This window comes from Elephas maximus, chromosome 22 (assembly GCF_024166365.1).
Source record: "Elephas maximus indicus isolate mEleMax1 chromosome 22, mEleMax1 primary haplotype, whole genome shotgun sequence".
NCBI lineage: Eukaryota > Metazoa > Chordata > Mammalia > Proboscidea > Elephantidae > Elephas > Elephas maximus.
In genome coordinates, this window is record NC_064840.1 from 79,887,495 (window position 1) to 79,904,351 (window position 16,857).

Below are 16,857 nucleotides of genomic sequence, written 5' to 3' on the forward strand. Positions count from 1 at the left end.
ATTTTAATGCTGCTTTTATTTAGTAAACGGGAATGCTAATATGTGCCAAAGTTAAATGTAATTATTTCCTTTAAAATCCTCAATTTTTTAGGCCAAAGCATTATGTGTCTTTTGTACAGTTTACTTCTCCTGGTGTTACTTCTATCCTTATTTCAACATCTTTCTCCAATGACTTCATAGGAGGGGATCCTTTGGGACAGTTTGCTATTGAAAACATACAGAATGAATGGAAAGTCTACGTGAAAAAACCGCTGGACAGGGAAACAAAAGATAATTATCTTCTGACTGTCACGGCAACCGATGGGACCTTCTCATCAAAAGCCATCGTCGAAGTGAAAGTTCTGGATGGAAATGACAACGCTCCAGTTTGCGAAAAGGCAGGCTACTCTTGTCTTAAATTGATATATTGTGAACTGAAATTTGTTTCTTTGCGGCTTTGCGTGAGACTGTCATGCGGTGTTTTGGGGTAATTCAGATGTGTTCTGTGTGATAATCTCTCACTGTTTAAGCAGAAGTGAGAGTTGGCAGAGCTTCAGAATGATTTTCAGAGTGCCGTGTAGCTCAAAACCCTCATTCTGTGGACTGCAGTTACGGACAGGATTACAGCTATGTCTAAGGCAGAAATCCTCTGTAAACTTTCCGTGAAGGGATTCCATTCATTTGAAGTAAAGTTATTTTGGGGAAAAACCTGGCCAGCAGTTCAGGGTACAGAAGTCTGTTTTGCTTTAACAGACCATTTGGGGGGCATTTAACTCTCAAACACACTAATGGAACCAAGAGGTTAGTGATACGGCTTCTGAACCTTTGGCACTCACCATTTAATGAAAGGACAAAATATATACCAGAGAAGAGCTGTTCCCATTCAAGGTCACATGAGGGGACTCGAGCAAGAGCTAGAGGGTGGGGAATGCTGTGAAGAGACACGGCTTAGGCCCAGCCTCTGGGAGGTAGTGATTAGACATCAAGGGTAGATGTGGAAAGACAGGTGGGCGTGTGGGGTGAACGCGTGTGTGGGAATAGTAAGTGGCTTAGTTGGCCAGAAGTAGAGAATTTGTGTTGAATCATGGGAAAGAAACCTGGAATTCCAACACTAAACTCTGTTAACTCTGTTAGAGAGGGTTTTAAAGGTCATTCCAGGAAATTAGTACTATATCCTAAAGAAAGTAGAGACTTTGAATCCTTTTATGGTTGAAAGAGATGACAATCCAGGAGTTGCCTAAAGAAGATCAGCTTGGTAGCACCATGTCCATTTTCTAGATAAGGAAGAATGAAGACAGGGAAGTGATAGTGTAGGCAGGGGTGGCAGACAGAATGAAAGGATAGAAGAGACTACCTAGGAAAAGCTGGTAGCATATGGTCCCTGCCTGCATGGGACAGCACTGTGAGTGTTGAGTTGTTTTCCATCAAGGTTTCCTATGGGAATAATTGGGAGTATGGTCAAGGCAATGACAAAGGTGAGCCTGGAGGAGAATGGGTTTTAGAGAGAGTGTGTTGAGTTGCCATTCAGATTTGTTAATTTTAAGGTAACAGGGCGAGCGTTCAGGTGAGTGTGTGCTTTAGACATTTAGAGATGGCAAGATTGAGGTGTGAGATATCAGAGAAGGTTGTACACTTGGCAGTTTCTATGGATAACTGATCATTGAATTCATTGAGAGGATAATAATAAAGGCAAAAAAGATAACAGGTGTTTCCATGGAGAAAAGGATGGAGGACGCAGAGACAGCAAGAAGAGAACAATGTCAGTACAGTGTCATTTAGGTTGAAGGAAAAATTTTTAGGAGATAGGGTAGCAAGCAAAGGTGGACAGGGATAAACTAACAGGGCAGAGGCGTGAACACAGGCCATTTGGATCCCGTGGCTGACGGGCAGATGGTAGTCTCAGCATCGTAATGTGGGTGGGTGGATGCCTGACGGCAGGAGATTCAGGAGTGTGTATTAGGAAATGGACTTGGCCAGTGAGGAAAGTGACCGTAAAAGGAGCAGGGAGAGCGTGGTGGCAAAGGGAGGGCTGTATAGACAGGGGAATGAATCTCAAGAAGGGACTGAGGAGCTGGAGAAGGTTCCAGACTCGGTCAGCATGAGACGTATGAAATATGGACTGTGGAAAGTAACAGGGCTGTTGTCCAGGACACAGATACTTAAAGTTCTCTCGTGAACGTGAAGAATGCAGTCCTGTCACTGAATTGTACGTGAAGAAGTTGTTGAGATGGCGTATTTTTGTTATGTATATTTCCACTGCGATTAAAAAAATAAATGAGTTGTGAGGGGAAGTGGGACTTCTGAGGAATGAGGATTTAATTGCAATCCCTGTTTGTACTTTTTGGTGACCGTGTTTTGAAATTCACACACACACATGTATATGTAATGTATTTATGTGAGACACGTTATGTCTCATATATATACATGTATGTGGGATACAACGTAAATAACACCAAGCACAAACATATCCTAAGTTTTTAAGAAGTCTATATTTCTACGGGAAACCCTGGTGGCGTAGTGGTTAAGTGCTACGGCTGCTAACCAAAGGTCAGCAGTTCAAACCTGCCAGGTGCTCCTTGGAAACCCTGTGGGGCAGTTCCACTCTGTCCTATAGGGTCACTATGAGTCAGAATTCACTCGACGGCAGTGGGTTTGGTTTATATTTCTACGTTTTTAGAAATTGTCTTTTCTAGGCATTAAAATCGGAAGAGGCATAACTTCGCTTTAGATCATATCATCAAAATCTGGGTAAAAGGGGAATAATTAGAAGAAACCATGCTTGCCAATCTCTTTTACATGGTGAAACTGCTGTTATTTATTTTTAGCATTTTCATATTATTTGGAAGCTATACTTTATCACCTCTGGGAGTAATAAAGACACTAAATATTTAAATTCATGAGTATTGCAAAATATTTGGTTTCACGTGCTGTAGAATGTAGCTCACCTATAATTCAGCCCAGTTTGAGCAAATAAGTTCAACAAAATCATACCTGTTTCTCTCACGTTTTAGTTTATGGCATGGATTCCTATGTAGTTGGAACTGGAAACAGCTATTGTGTTGAGAGTTGAATCCCTGGTGAGGAGAAGAGGGGTAGAGAGGAAGAGAGGAGCCCAGCCTGGGCATCACCTGCCACCCTTGTGGCTTTGGGGAATCCCAGTTTTCTCCTGTAACATTGGGACCGCTGCTGTCCCAACTGCAGTTATTGGGGGCTCTGTGTTAGGAATGAGTGCAGGCACCAGATTCCTGTGTCTGGAAATGAGGTACGAAATCACAGGAGTTAATTCTCTCCAGTATTTACATAAATGCAAAACGCCACGTACATTTTCTCATGAGAATTTAAACTAAACTAAATATGAAACCAACTCTATGACATCAGTATTCAGTGGGTTAAATGTCCTTCAGACCTTTCAGAGATAACAGAGTTGTTAACTGTTAACATGGCTTCTCCTCGTTTCAAACATGTTTTGTAAGAAAAATAGTCTTGAAGGCTCCCGGGATTTTAACCTCTGTCATTCATAGATTTTCTGTTGCCACAGTTAAAGGATTTCTTTTCCATCATTCCCTGGGCAGTCATGCTGACTTTTAATGTTGTATGCTAATGATGCTGTTTGAAATCTCTGTAGACTGTGTATTCAGACACCATTCCAGAAGACGCCCTTCCTGGGAAGCTGGTTATGCAGGTCTCTGCCACAGATGCTGATATTCGTTCCAATGCTGAGATCACATACACATTGTTTGGCCTGGGTGCAGAAAAATTCACACTAAATCCAGACACAGGTAATGAAGACGTTTGGGGCAAGTTGATTGTGTGTTCTAACAAAACTCATACACGTGCCTAGTTTAGATCACAGAAAATGTGAAACTGTGTTTTATCCTACTCAGGTTTACTCCGCTGCTACAAAATTGACATTTTTTAGAAATCTAAACAGTGATCTAATTGGTAAAATTTGGGATGCGGTAAAAAAAATTCAGAGCACCGCTATCACCTACTGGAACCAAGAATTCAAAATTTAAAAGTTGTTTACATCAACTTAAAAAAAAAACTCAGAAGTTAAAGCATATCTCAGACTTCCAGTTTTCTTCATTTTTATTTATGTAGCTTGTTTTCTTGAATTTGTGACCATAAATTTATAATTTAGCATGTTTGTGATTCAAATGAGTCATGGTGTTTTATTAGTTTTTAAATTACTAGAATTGTTTCCCTAATTTGTATTTTGTTAAAATTAGAGTCAACTAATAAGTTTCCTATTAAGGTATTTTGTTTTCCCCTGAAGAACTAATTGTGAGCATATAAATTCAATTCTTGAGTTCATTTAAACTGTTTTTTGGTTTGGTAAATTAGGTAGTTACTTTGCTTTTGTGAAATGATACAAAGTGCAAACGCCCTGGCCTCAGGTCTTCATGACTTAATAAAGAGCTTGCACCTGGCAGGGATCACTGTGCCCAGGCAGCTGTTGACTGTCACTGATAAAATTGTTCTCCGGAGGAAGACTTACTCAGATTTTTACTTATCAGAGAAAGGGAAACACCTAAGATGCTCTCTTTCAGTTCATGTCCTAAATTTGGAGCGAGCCCCTGTATTTTTGTTTGTTGTCGGTTTTAGGTGAACTGAAAACATTGGCGCCACTGGATCGTGAGGGGCAAGGGGTTTATAATCTTCTGGTCAAGGCTACGGATGGAGGCGGAAGGTTCTGCCAGGCTCATGTCGTGCTGACGTTAGAAGACGTGAACGATAACGCCCCTGAGTTCTCTGCGGACCCGTACACCATCACCGTGTTTGAGAACACAGAGCCTGGGACGCTGCTGACCAGGGTGCAGGCCACAGACGCCGATGCAGGTACCACCCAGAGGGTGCTTTGCCTTCAGATCGTGAACTGCGACCTCAGGAGCTGTTGTAAAACATGCAAAAACCCGGGGTGTCTGACTTCATGCGTGTGAACAGCTCCCATTGTGGTGAATTCCTTAGCACCGAAGTGGAACGAAATCTCTGGAACAATTAACTGATTTCTAATCGGTTTTTCAAGTCTCAGAATTATACCCAGTGAATTTAGTGTTTTAGGCTATCTGTGGTGTCAGTTAAATTCTGGTTAGTGACTTATGTTAACTGATCTTTGTATCCCACTGAATTTATCAGTCAAGTGTTATTTTGTGAATAAACCAGTGAGTGAGGATAGGTTTTAATATCACAGGAAGATAACAGAAGCAAATACTATATTGTTACAGTTTCAAAATAAAGACTGTAGAATGTATATTCACAATATTTCGACAGCAGAGAATAAAAATAATTTCTTCAGTCATACTGTAGAATGAGAAGAATGTCAAAAATGTTACTTTTTAAATAATTATTTGTCACTGAAGCAAAATAATTAGATTTCATTTTTAAAAGGTGTGGCAGACAGCATTGTCTGAAAAGCCAGGTAGTTATATTTGGTTTAGCTCTGCGAGTTCTTAATCCAGGAAGTCTTACTTTTTAAAGTGCATAGTCATGATAGGAATTTTTGATGATACATGTTGCCAATTTCCCTTTTTTTAATATGTGACATGTTAAAAAAAATTTTTAAGTTTCAATCTCTTTAAATAAAACATTTTAAAATTCTGAAGCATTCTGACATAACTCTCTGTCTGGGCAGGCTTGAACCGGAAGATTTCCTACTCGTTGACTAACTCTGCTGAGGGACAGTTCTCCATTAATGAGCTATCTGGGATCATTCAGCTGGAGAAGCCTTTGGACAGGGAACTGCAGGCCGTATACACTCTTACTTTGAAAGCTGTAGATCAGGGTTTGCCGAGGAGGCTGACGGCTACTGGCACCGTTGTCGTCTCCGTTTTGGATATAAATGACAACCCACCTGTGTTTGAATACCGAGAATATGGTGCCACGGTGTCTGAGGACGTGGCCGTCGGGACAGAGATTCTTCAAGTGTATGCGGCAAGTCGGGATATCGAAGCAAATGCAGAAATCACCTACTCACTGATAAGTGGAAATGAACATGGGAAATTCAGCATAGATTCAAAAACAGGTAACGTGCCATGTAAATGAGAGGAAACCCATATCCCGGTAAGAAGGATAAATTTGCCTCATGCTTTACCTTATTATACCAGAGCCCTGGTGGCATAGTGGTTAAGAGCTTGGCTGCTAACCAGCTGCCGCTCTTTGGAAACCCAATGGGGCAGTTCTACTTCGTCCTACATATAGGGTCGCTATGAGTCAGAATCGACTCAGTGGTTTGGTTACTTTATACTAAGTGACAGACTACCATATTTTTATGCAAATAACACGTGTTATATACTTTTTTTTGCCAACCATGCCCTCCCCCCACAAGTATTTTCATAAATGGGCTATACTTATTTCTTTCACATGTTGGTATTAAAAAAAAATCAGCTTAGTGTGCTTACAAAAATACCTCAGGAGGGGAGGGCAAGGTTGGCCCTAAGAAATGTATAACGTGCGTTATTCATGTAAAATATGGTACACATTGTCAGTAGATATTCTAAAGAGAGAAAAGTAAAGTTTTCTTGCTTTTTGTTGTTTGAAGTGAAATTGAAAATAGGTTTAGAAGACTTCAAACTATAGTTCTGCATAGTAAGATACATTTCTGGCATATGTGTTTTAAACTACAAGTAAGTTAACTATAAATACAAAATTAAAGTATCACACTCTAGTATTAGCAAAGATGTGAAATGTGCTGTGTTAGCAGGATAGAGAGTGGAAGATATTGGAAGACAGTCATCCTGTAAGCCTTTCCCCACTCCCACCCCTTAAACTCATGTGAAATTGCTTCCCAAGTGAAGCCGTAATTTCGGTGTCTTTAATCTTAGTTTCTGTAACAGGTATCTGGTAATTTGTTAAACTATAAGCTAGTTGTACATAACAGATGAAGTACTTTGAATCACACTGAATGAATGACAGCCAGGGTCAAAAGTCATAGGAGCCGTTGGCTCCTGTTGCGTGAATACTGTGTGGCCTCGTTAGTTAACCTGTCGTCTTGAAATAGCTGTATGTCTTAGAACATCATAAAAAATTGTGGCATTCAAACTGTATTTAACTGTATGTGACTTCAACCTGTCTTTAAAAGCGTGTGATGATGCTATTTGGAAACACATTTTAATAACATACCATGAAGTTGTTAATTTTAGGGGTCTTTTATTCCCGTTCTGTTTTTAGATAAGTTGCACCACAGTGAAGAGAAAAGCAAAAAATGTTAAGAGACTAGGTAAATCAGAAAGGAATTTTCTTAAAATGATGGGGTATAAGCAGAGGGTTATTTTAGAGATTAAGAAAAGAACACACATTTCTACCCTTACATTAAAAAAAAAAAATGTATGAGAAGAAAAGGAAACCAAAAGCCACAGAGTAGATTTTTTTATCCTTTTATTTTGTTCATTAGAGTGTAGACTGTGGTAAACTATGGTTTAGAAGAAATAAGAAATATAGTTTTTATAGCTGGAGATGGAGGTGGAATTGATTGGGAAAGCAATTTAAATATCACAGAGAATATCAGGAAAGTAAGAGGAATAAGTAAGGATCTAGGTAGGGATGGGCAAATATGTAGTTTTTAATTATTGAATTAAAGAATTAGAAAACATATAAAAATGGCAAACTTTTGTAGTGGAAATTAAATTTGTGTAAACTTGTCCGTTTTAGTCGTAGTAGGAAAAGTGCTGGACGTAATTTTGATTTTCTCTACAGGGGCCATATTTGTCATTGAGAGTCTGGACTATGAAAACTCTCACGAGTACTACCTGACTGTAGAAGCCACTGATGGAGGCACACCGCCATTGAGTGATGTCGCAACTGTGAACATTAATGTCACCGACGTCAACGACAACACCCCCGTGTTCAGCCAAAACACCTACACAGCAGTGGTCAGTGAGGACGCTGTGCTTGAACAGCCTGTCGTCACGGTGTGTACTTTGCCCACTGGCGTTTTTCTTCTGAATCTTTGCAAGAGTTTTGAGTACGATCAGTCTTGCTTTTCTAGAGCTCTTACTAGGAAATAATTTGAAGATACGAACATACCTCGTTATCCCAGTTAGTTACTGATTCTTATAAACCATTGCTTTATAAACAGGTGGCTGTTAATATCAGAAATTTGTTTAATAGGCTTCTGGTTATCCCTTCCTTAGCTGTTTCCTAAACAGGAGTGTGATGTCTTCTAGGTTATGGCCGATGATGCTGATGGACCTTCAAACAGCCACATCCACTATTCAATTATTGACGGCAATCAAGGAAGTCCATTTACAATTGACCCTGTCAAGGGGGAAGTAAAAGTGACCAAACTTCTAGACCGGGAAAGAGTAAGTGGGAAAGTTTGGTTTAGGTTGGTTACAACGTGTGGCATCAGTAAACAGGAGTGCCATGTATACCTGATCTGCTGGGCATGACGGGCAGTACCCAAGGATAGAGCCAGCCTTGTTCTCCAGGAGCTTGAAGTGAGAGAAATACTTGAACAGCAGTTATAGTGTGAAGATCTCAAGAATTTAAGAAGCGTGTTCATACTAACATGAAGGTTGGATAATAAAAGTTTTATATTCATTGAGGAAAGGAGTTACTGTTGGCTCCAGTGTTCTGAGACTCTTCATGCAGGTAGAAGCTGGGTTTAGATAATAGCGGGGATTTGGAAGGCCATAAAGGTTGAGAGAAGAGAATTCCTCCTGGGGAACTGCATGGACAAAGACATGGAGGCAGGAAACGATGGGGTATATTTAGGGAACTTTAACTACCCAGTTGTATTGGAGTAGAGTTATCGTATAAGGATAAAGGGGGAGATAAGATGGAAAGGTATTAGGAACAGATTATAGGCCACATTAAAAACCAGGGTTAGAGGTTCAGGCTTGATGCTGCAGTCGCTAGAGAGTTACTGAATATTTGTGAGCCGAGATGTAACATTACAAAAGGGTTGTTTGTGGAAAATTAGTACTACCAAAACCAAAAACTCATTGCTCTTGATTCAATTCTGACTCATAGTGACCGTATGGAACAGAGTAGAACTGCCCCATAGGGTTTCCAAGTTGCTCCTGGTGGATTTGAACTGCGACCGTTTGGTTAGAAGAGCCGTAGCTCTTAACCACTGCACCACCAGGGCTCTGAATGTTCTTTAGAGAGAAACTAGGTAAGAAGGCCAGTGACAATCAGTGTGAGGCAACAAGAGCCTGAACTGGGAAAGCAGCAGCAAGAATTAAGAAAAGAATTAGAATCCATATGACTTAGATATGGCCCTGTGTAGAAACCAGTGGAGTCAGAGATGACTCGGTTTTTTTCAGTCTTGCTATGACTGAGTAGTACCATTAAAGAGAAGGAGGGGGAAGTCATGAGGGCTGGGAGAGGTTGAAGAATGTGGCTTTTGATATGCTGACTTTTAGGGGAAAATTGCATATTCAGGTACAATTGTTCAGCCAGTATTTGGAGATTTTATTTTGAAGCTTAGAGACTTCAGAGCTGGAAATGTAGGTACGGTACATGGTGCTGGAGATGAACGTAGACGTGATCTAAGGGATTGAGGTAGTTGTGAGAAAATGCGGAGAAGCAGGTCAGGCTGAACGTCTGTCCATCCACCTTCCCACCCACCCTTCCATCCACCCTTCCACCTATCTTCCTATCCTCCCATCCACCTATGCACCCACCCATCCATCCTTCCATCCATCATGACCCATCCACCCTTCCGCCTATCTTCCTATCCTCCCATCCTTCAGTCCACCTATGTACCCACCCATCCATCCTCCCATCCATCATGACCCATCCACCCATCCTCCCATCTGCCCACCCACCCATTCACCCATCCATCCTCCCATCCTTCAGTCCACCCATGCACCCACCTACCCATCCATCCTCCCATCCATCATGACCCATCCTCCCATCTGCCCACCTACCCATTCACCATCCATCCTCCCATCCCTCATCCATCTATCCATCAATACCCACCCACCCATATACCCACCCCCATCCATTCACCCATCCATCCAGCCCTCTTCCCATCCTTCTGTCTACCCATGCTCCCACCCGCATCCGTTCATCCTCCCATGCCCCCATCCATCACGTAACTAGCCTCATCCACCCATCCTCCCATCCCCCATCCATCACTCACCCACTGCCCATCCTCCCATCCACCCGTCCATCACACGCCCACTCTCATCCGCTCATCCTCCCATCTCCCATCCATCATTCACCCACTGCCCATCCTCCCATCCCCCCATACATCACACGCCCACCCTCATCCACTCATCCTCCCATCCCCCATCCATCACTCACCCACTGCCCATCCTCCCATCCCCGCGTCCATCACACGCCCACCCTCATCCGCTCATCCTCCCATTCCCCCGTCCATCACACACCTACCCTCATTGGCTTGTCCTCCCATCCCCCATCCATCACTCACCCACTGCCCATCCACCCATCCTCCCATCCCCCATCCATCACACACCCACTGCCCATCCACCCATCCTCATCCCCCGTCCATCACGCACCCACCTCCATCCGCTCATCCTCCCATCCATTCCTTTACATTTAGAACATCCGTCCATCAGTTCCCTCACACGTAGGGACAGGAAGGGACATAGAGCACGAACAGGAACTTCCCAGAGATGAGAAGCATAGGAAGAGAGAGGCCACTGGCTGACACTCCAGAGACACCAGGAGGAAGGGAGACTTGCAGGGAAAGCCTTGGTTTTGGGAATTAGAATGACGTTACCGGTCATAAAGAACGCGGTTTCAGAAGGAAGGACGGCTGAGTTAGTGATTAGAGGCATTTGAGGCGGTAGTGGTGTGGCACTGCATTGAACTCAGCCCTTTAATTCCTTTTCTGAACGGTTATATTTGAGCAAGGACTTCCCAGGAGTAGAGGCCATGTGGCCGTTACACCAAGGATCCCTGTGTTGCTGTGTGAAGCAAAGTTGAGAATTTTTGACTCGAGGACAGGAGTCCTTCATGTGCTGATGTCTATTGTAGGAGAGCAGAGAGAGAGCCTGTGGTGTTTCAAGCTAATTGGCCTTCAGAACTCTTTTTGTTGGAGCATCTCACAGGATTGATGTCCTGGGAACACGCTCTGGGATGTGGCCAGCTTTCTGGCCTCTTCCACCAACTCATTATGGAAGAGAGAACTTCACAGGGCACTGCCTGGAAAAGAAGCTCCCCCTCTGGACTCAGTCCCTTTCATAGGAAGCTATGAAGAGATCATCTTGAGAGATTAACAGCTGAGTTTTAATCCAAGTGTAAAACTGATGCGGTAGAGTGATCTCTGGAGTGTCCTGAGGTGTTGAAAATAAGCACTTAGGGTTAGAAGCAGCTTAATGTCTCCTGGCTGAGAGGAAGACATGGGCCTTCCCTGTTGTTACCAAAGCAGCAGCACCTGAGATACGTTAATGTTTTAGGCAATCATTTGTTTCATTTTTCTCTTCATTCCTGTTTATGGAAGTGTATGTTTTTAATGACAGAACGCTTTAATAAAATGAGTAAGTTTTTGAGAGGGATTAGAGAATTCTAATCGCTCTTTTTATTGAGAAAATGCATTGAATTTTGTAGATAAGCTACCTGCAGTGCACTTGTTTGTAGGCTAGAGAATTGCCTGCATACAGGATACAGCAAATGACGACAGTCCGTTGGACCTGCCCTTCCGGATTGTCAAGAGTACATGTCTGATTTCAGCTCCGTGTGTTCTCTTTGTCTTTTGCCCACAAAGATTTCAGGATACACGCTCACTATTCAGGCTTCAGATAACGGCATTCCGCCCAGGGTCAACACCACCACCGTGAACATCGATGTGTTTGATGTCAATGACAATCCTCCAGTGTTCTCCAAGGGAAACTACAGCGTAATCATCCAGGTAATCTCGGAGTGCTGAAGGCTTCCTTGAACACATTCCTTTTGAAGTGAGCTCTTTTTCTAGCTGCGGTTTTTTGTTTAAAATATCTTTCTTTTCCAAAGACTACTTTTTAGGAAAAAAATGGGAGAAAAGAAAGTTAGAGGGGTCTCCATTGATACTGGAGCCCTGGTGGCACAGTGGTTGAGAGTTCATCTGGCAACCAAGAGGTTGGCTGTTCAAATCCACTGTCCAGCAGTCGCTCCTTAGAAACCCTAAGGGGGCAGCTCTACTCTGTCCTGTAGGGTCACCGTGAGCCGGAATCGACTCTACGGCAACAGGTCTGTTTGTTCGTTTTTTCCATTGATACTAAATGATGAGCATTTTCAAGGTACAATGGTGCTTTCTTTTCTCTTCTTACTGTGCTTTGGTTTTTAAAATAGTGCTCGTTATTACTGTAGGGTTGCGAAGTCCTTGCTTCTTAATTGTCTTCTGCCCCTGTTGCTGCTTCTCATTTCCTCCTCCTTCCTGTGTGCTTTCTTCCCCTAGTCCTCCTCCAGTCTCCCTCATTCCCACTCCTTCTCCCACTCCTCTTCATCTCCTCCTACCTGTGTGCCTTCCTCCCCTAGTCCTCCTCCGCCTTCCCTCATTCCCACCCCTCCTCCCATTTCTCCTGATCTCCTCCTCCTTGTGTGCCTTCCTCCCCTAGTCCTCCTCCAGTCTCCCTCGTTCCCACCCCTTCTCCCACTCCTCTTCATCTCCTCCTCCTTGTGTGCCTTCCTCCCCTAGTTCTCCTCCAGTCTCCCTCATTCCCACCCCTTCTCCCACTCCTCTTCATCTCCTCCTACCTGTGTGCCTTCCTCCCCTAGTCCTCCTCCGCCTTCCCTCATTCCCACCCCTCCTCCTATTTCTCCTCATCTCCTCCTCCTTGTGTGCCTTCCTCCCCTAGTCCTCCTCCAGTCTCCCTCATTTCCCACTCCTTCTCCCACTCCTCTTCATCTCCTCCTACCTGTGTGCCTTCCTCCCCTAGTCCTCCTCCGCCTTCCCTCATTCCCACCCTTCCTCCCATTTCTCCTCATCTCCTCCTCCTTGTGTGCCTTCCTCCCCTAGTCCTCCTCCAGTCTCCCTCGTTCCCACCCCTTCTCCCACTCCTCTTCATCTCCTCCTACCTGTGTGCTTTCCTCCCCTAGTCCTCCTCCAGTCTCCCTCATTCCCACTCCTTCTCCCACTCCTCTTCATCTTCTACCTGTGTGCCTTCCTCCCCTAGTCCTCCTCCAGTCTCCCTCATTCCCACTCCTTCTCCCACTCCTCTTCATCTCCTCCTACCTGTGTGTCTTCCTCCCCTAGTCCTCCTCCAGTCTCCCTCGTTACCACTCCTCCCACTCCTCTTCATCTCCTCCTACCTGTGTGCCTTCCTCCCCCACCTTCCCTTGTTCCCACCCCTCCTCCCATTTCTCATCATCTCCTTCCTGTGTGCCTTCCTCCCCTAGTCCTCCTCCACCTTCCCTCGTTCCCACCCCTCCTCCCATTTCTCTTCATTACCTCCTTCCTGTGTGCCTTCCTCCCCTAGTCCTCCTCTACCCTCCCTCATTCCCACCCCTCCTCCCATTTCACCTCATGTCCTCCTTTTTGTGTGCCTTCCTCTCCTAGTCCTCCTCCAGTCTTCCTCATTCCTACCCCTTCTCATCTCCTCCTACTTGTGTGCCTTCCTCCCCTAGTCCTCCTCCAGTCTCCCTCGTTACCACTCCTTCTCCCACTCCTCTTCATCTCCTCCTACCTGTGTGCCTTCCTCCTCCGCCTTCCCTCGTTCCCACCCCTCCTCCCATTTCTCCTCATTACCTCCTTCCTGTGTGCCTTCCTCCCCTAGTCCTCCTCCACCTTCCCTCGTTCCCACCCCTCCTCCCATTTCTCCTCATTACCTCCTTCCTGTGTGCCTTCCTCCCCTAGTCCTCCTCTACCCTCCCTCATTCCCACCCCTCCTCCCATTTCACCTCATGTCCTCCTTTTTGTGTGCCTTCCTCTCCTAGTCCTCCTCCAGTCTTCCTCATTCCTACCCCTTCTCATCTCCTCCTACTTGTGTGCCTTCCTCCCCAGTCCTCCTCCACTCTTCCCATTCCCACCCCTCCTCATCTCCTTCCTGTGTGCCTTCCTCCCCTCATCCTCCTCCACCCGCCCTTGTTCCCACCCCTTCTCTCACTCCTCTTCATCTCCTCCTACCTGTGTACCTTCCTCCCCTAGTCCTCCTCCACTCTTCCCTCATCCCACTCTTCCTCCCCTTATGTTCCCTTTCCTGCCTTTCTCCTCCCACCCCCCCACCACCACCTCGTTCCCTACCCTCCCACCTCTCCTGTCCCTTCCTCTCAGATGGAATATCGTGATAAGCTTTGATTTCAGTAGTTTTCATATCATAGAAAACTAGTGGGTGTTTCTTAGCATTGGATTCATTTTTGCTGAAAGCTGTGTACGTGGGTGTGTTGCATCTGTTCTGTGCAGGAAAACAAGCCTGTGGGCTTCAGTGTCCTACAGCTGGTGGTGACAGACAGGGATGCTTCTCAGAACGGTCCACCCTTCTTCTTTACTGTCGTGAGCGGGAATGACCACCGAGCATTTGAAGTTAACCAGCAAGGAGTCCTCCTGACGGCAGCTGCCATCAAGAGAAAAGTGAAAGATCATTACTTGCTGCATGTTAAGGTATCGAGACTTTTCTTTATGATTTATTGTGAGGTTCTAGGTAGAGAAGGGCTGTGTTTAAGGTCTTTATTTTCTCTTCCATCCCCTGCCTTTGCTCAGTGGTCGTGTTCTTGCATTTAAGCAGCATGCATTTAGTGAGAAAATAAAAATTTATGCAACGGTCGTCTTTTTCCTTTTTGCCATCCCTTCGTCTTTATTCCATTACACTTTGTGGGGGCTCACTTATTTGGTTGCTTTATCGTAGACATTGAGGGAGCCAGACTTTAGTACAAATTGGTAAAAGGGCTATAAAAAAAAAGTTTTTCTGTTTCTTAATATGCTTCTTATGTGGAAAAATAGGTATCTAACAACTGAGGACTTTTTACGACTTAAGTGACATAAGTATGTCTTTTATTAGGAAGTTGTGAGCAGTGACGTAGGTAATTGTTTTTCTTTTCTCGCAGGTGGCAGATAATGGGAAACCCCCGCTGTCATCGTTGACGTATATCGACATTAGGGTCATTGAAGAGAGCGTCTATCCACCTGCTATTTTGCCCTTAGAGATTTTTATCACTGCCTTTGAAGAGGAGTACTCAGGTGGTGTCATTGGGAAGATCCACGCCACAGACCAAGATGTGTATGATACTTTAACCTACAGCCTTGACCCCCAGATGGACAGCCTGTTCTCTGTCTCCAGCACAGGTGGCAAGCTGATAGCACACGGAAAACTAGACCCAGGGCAGTACCTTCTCAACGTCAGCGTCACAGACGGAAAGTTTACGACCGTGGCCGACATCATGGTGCATATCAGGCAGGTAACGCAGGAGATGTTGAACCACACCATCGCGATCCGCTTTGCCAGTCTGACTCCAGAAGAGTTTGTGGGCGACTACTGGCGCAACTTCCAGCGAGCTCTCCGAAACGTCCTGGGGGTGAGGAGGAACGACGTACAGATCGTTAGCTTGCAGCCCTCTGAGCACCATCCACATCTAGACGTCTTACTTTTTGTAGAGAAGTCAGGTGGCGCCCAGGTTTCTACGAAAGTTCTTCTGCACAAGATTAATTCCTCTGTGACTGATATCGAGGAAATCATCGGTGTGAGGATACTGGATGTATTCCAGAAACTCTGTGCAGGACTGGATTGCCCGTGGAAATTCTGTGATGAGAAGGTGTCTGTTGATGAAAACGTCATGTCAACACATAGCACAGCCAGACTGAGCTTTGTGACCCCCCGCCACCAGAGAACAGCTGTGTGTCTGTGCAGAGGTAACACACACACAAATCCAAACCCGTTGCCATCGAGTCGATTCCGACTCATAGTGACCCTAAAGGACAGGGTAGAACTGCCCTAGAGGGTTTCCAGGAAGTGCCTGGTGGATTTGAACTAGTGACCTTTTGATTAGCAGCCGTAGCTCTTAACCACAACGCCACCAGGGTTTCCAAAGGTAACACGGCATGTGAAAATAGTGTTGTAGGTTCATTTCACATACAGCCTTGGAAGGCTACAAATTAAAGATCATTTTCTTGAAATGCCAATTAATTATCTCTCTCTCCCTCTCTTTCCTTTAAACCAAGACGGAAAATGCCCAGCTGTGCACCAAGGATGTGAAGACAGTCCGTGCCCAGAGGGATCTGAGTGTGTCCCTGATCCCAGAGAGGAGCGATACACCTGTGTGTGTCCTGGTGGCAGGTTTGCCGAGTGCCCGGGTGAGAGCTCAAATAGTGAGCGTACTTCTATTTTAAGAAACTACCTTCAGTATTTCTCCCCTCACCCCTCTTTGTTCTGTGTATGTGTGTGTGTGTGTGGTAGGTACAGTAGGTAGCAAAACATTTGCTATTTCAGTGTTCTTCAGGTGAACAGTTCAGTAACACTAATTATATTCATCATATTTAACAAACCATCATCTGTTTCCAAATTTTTCCATTGCCCTTAACATAAGCTTGGTGTCCCCTAAGCAGTGAGCCAGCCCCCTTTTCCCCTCCCCTCACCCGTTCCTGGTAACCGCTTTTGGTAATAAAATAGGATCTCTATAACAAAGAAAACCTGTTGCCGTGGAGTTGATTTCAACTCATAGCGACCCTGTAGGACTGAGTAGAACTGCCCCATAGGGTTTCCAAAGAACGGCTGATGGATTCGAACTGCTGACCTTTCAGTTTGCAGTTAACCACTGCGCCACCAGGGCTCCTTGATCTCTACACACTTGGCTATTCTAGGTATTTCATAAAATTGAGATGGTACAGTTTTTGTCCTTTTGTGACTGACATATTTTACTCAGCATAATATTTTCAAGTTTCGTCCACGTGGAAGCATACATCAGGACTTCATTTCTCTTGATGGCTGAGTACCAATATTCCATTGTATGTGTGGACCACATTTTGTTTATCCATTTGTCTGTTGATGGACATTTGGG

General features: G+C 44.5%; 1 protein-coding gene across 6 annotated transcripts in view; it reads left to right on the forward strand.

Moving 5' to 3' along the window:
* FAT1 (FAT atypical cadherin 1) overlaps nt 1-16,857 on the forward strand; it is a 142,636-nt gene that overhangs the window by 109,156 nt on the left and 16,623 nt on the right. For 4 of the 6 annotated variants that reach the window (XR_007514836.1, XM_049865164.1, XM_049865167.1 and 1 more), the window contains exons 11-20: nt 181-377; nt 3,605-3,758; nt 4,585-4,818; nt 5,612-6,001; nt 7,672-7,886; nt 8,142-8,279; nt 11,657-11,800; nt 14,270-14,467; nt 14,911-15,712; nt 16,022-16,168. Coding sequence is in view for 5 of the 6 variants with exons in the window: in XM_049865164.1 (XP_049721121.1) it covers nt 181-377; nt 3,605-3,758; nt 4,585-4,818; nt 5,612-6,001; nt 7,672-7,886; nt 8,142-8,279; nt 11,657-11,800; nt 14,270-14,467; nt 14,911-15,712; nt 16,022-16,168 (2,619 nt within the window). In the remaining variant the exon portion in view is untranslated. The remainder of the gene's footprint in view (nt 1-180; nt 378-3,604; nt 3,759-4,584; nt 4,819-5,611; nt 6,002-7,671; nt 7,887-8,141; nt 8,280-11,656; nt 11,801-14,269; nt 14,468-14,910; nt 15,713-16,021; nt 16,169-16,857) is intronic. The other 2 variants (XM_049865166.1, XM_049865169.1) reach the window with 1 other exon arrangement.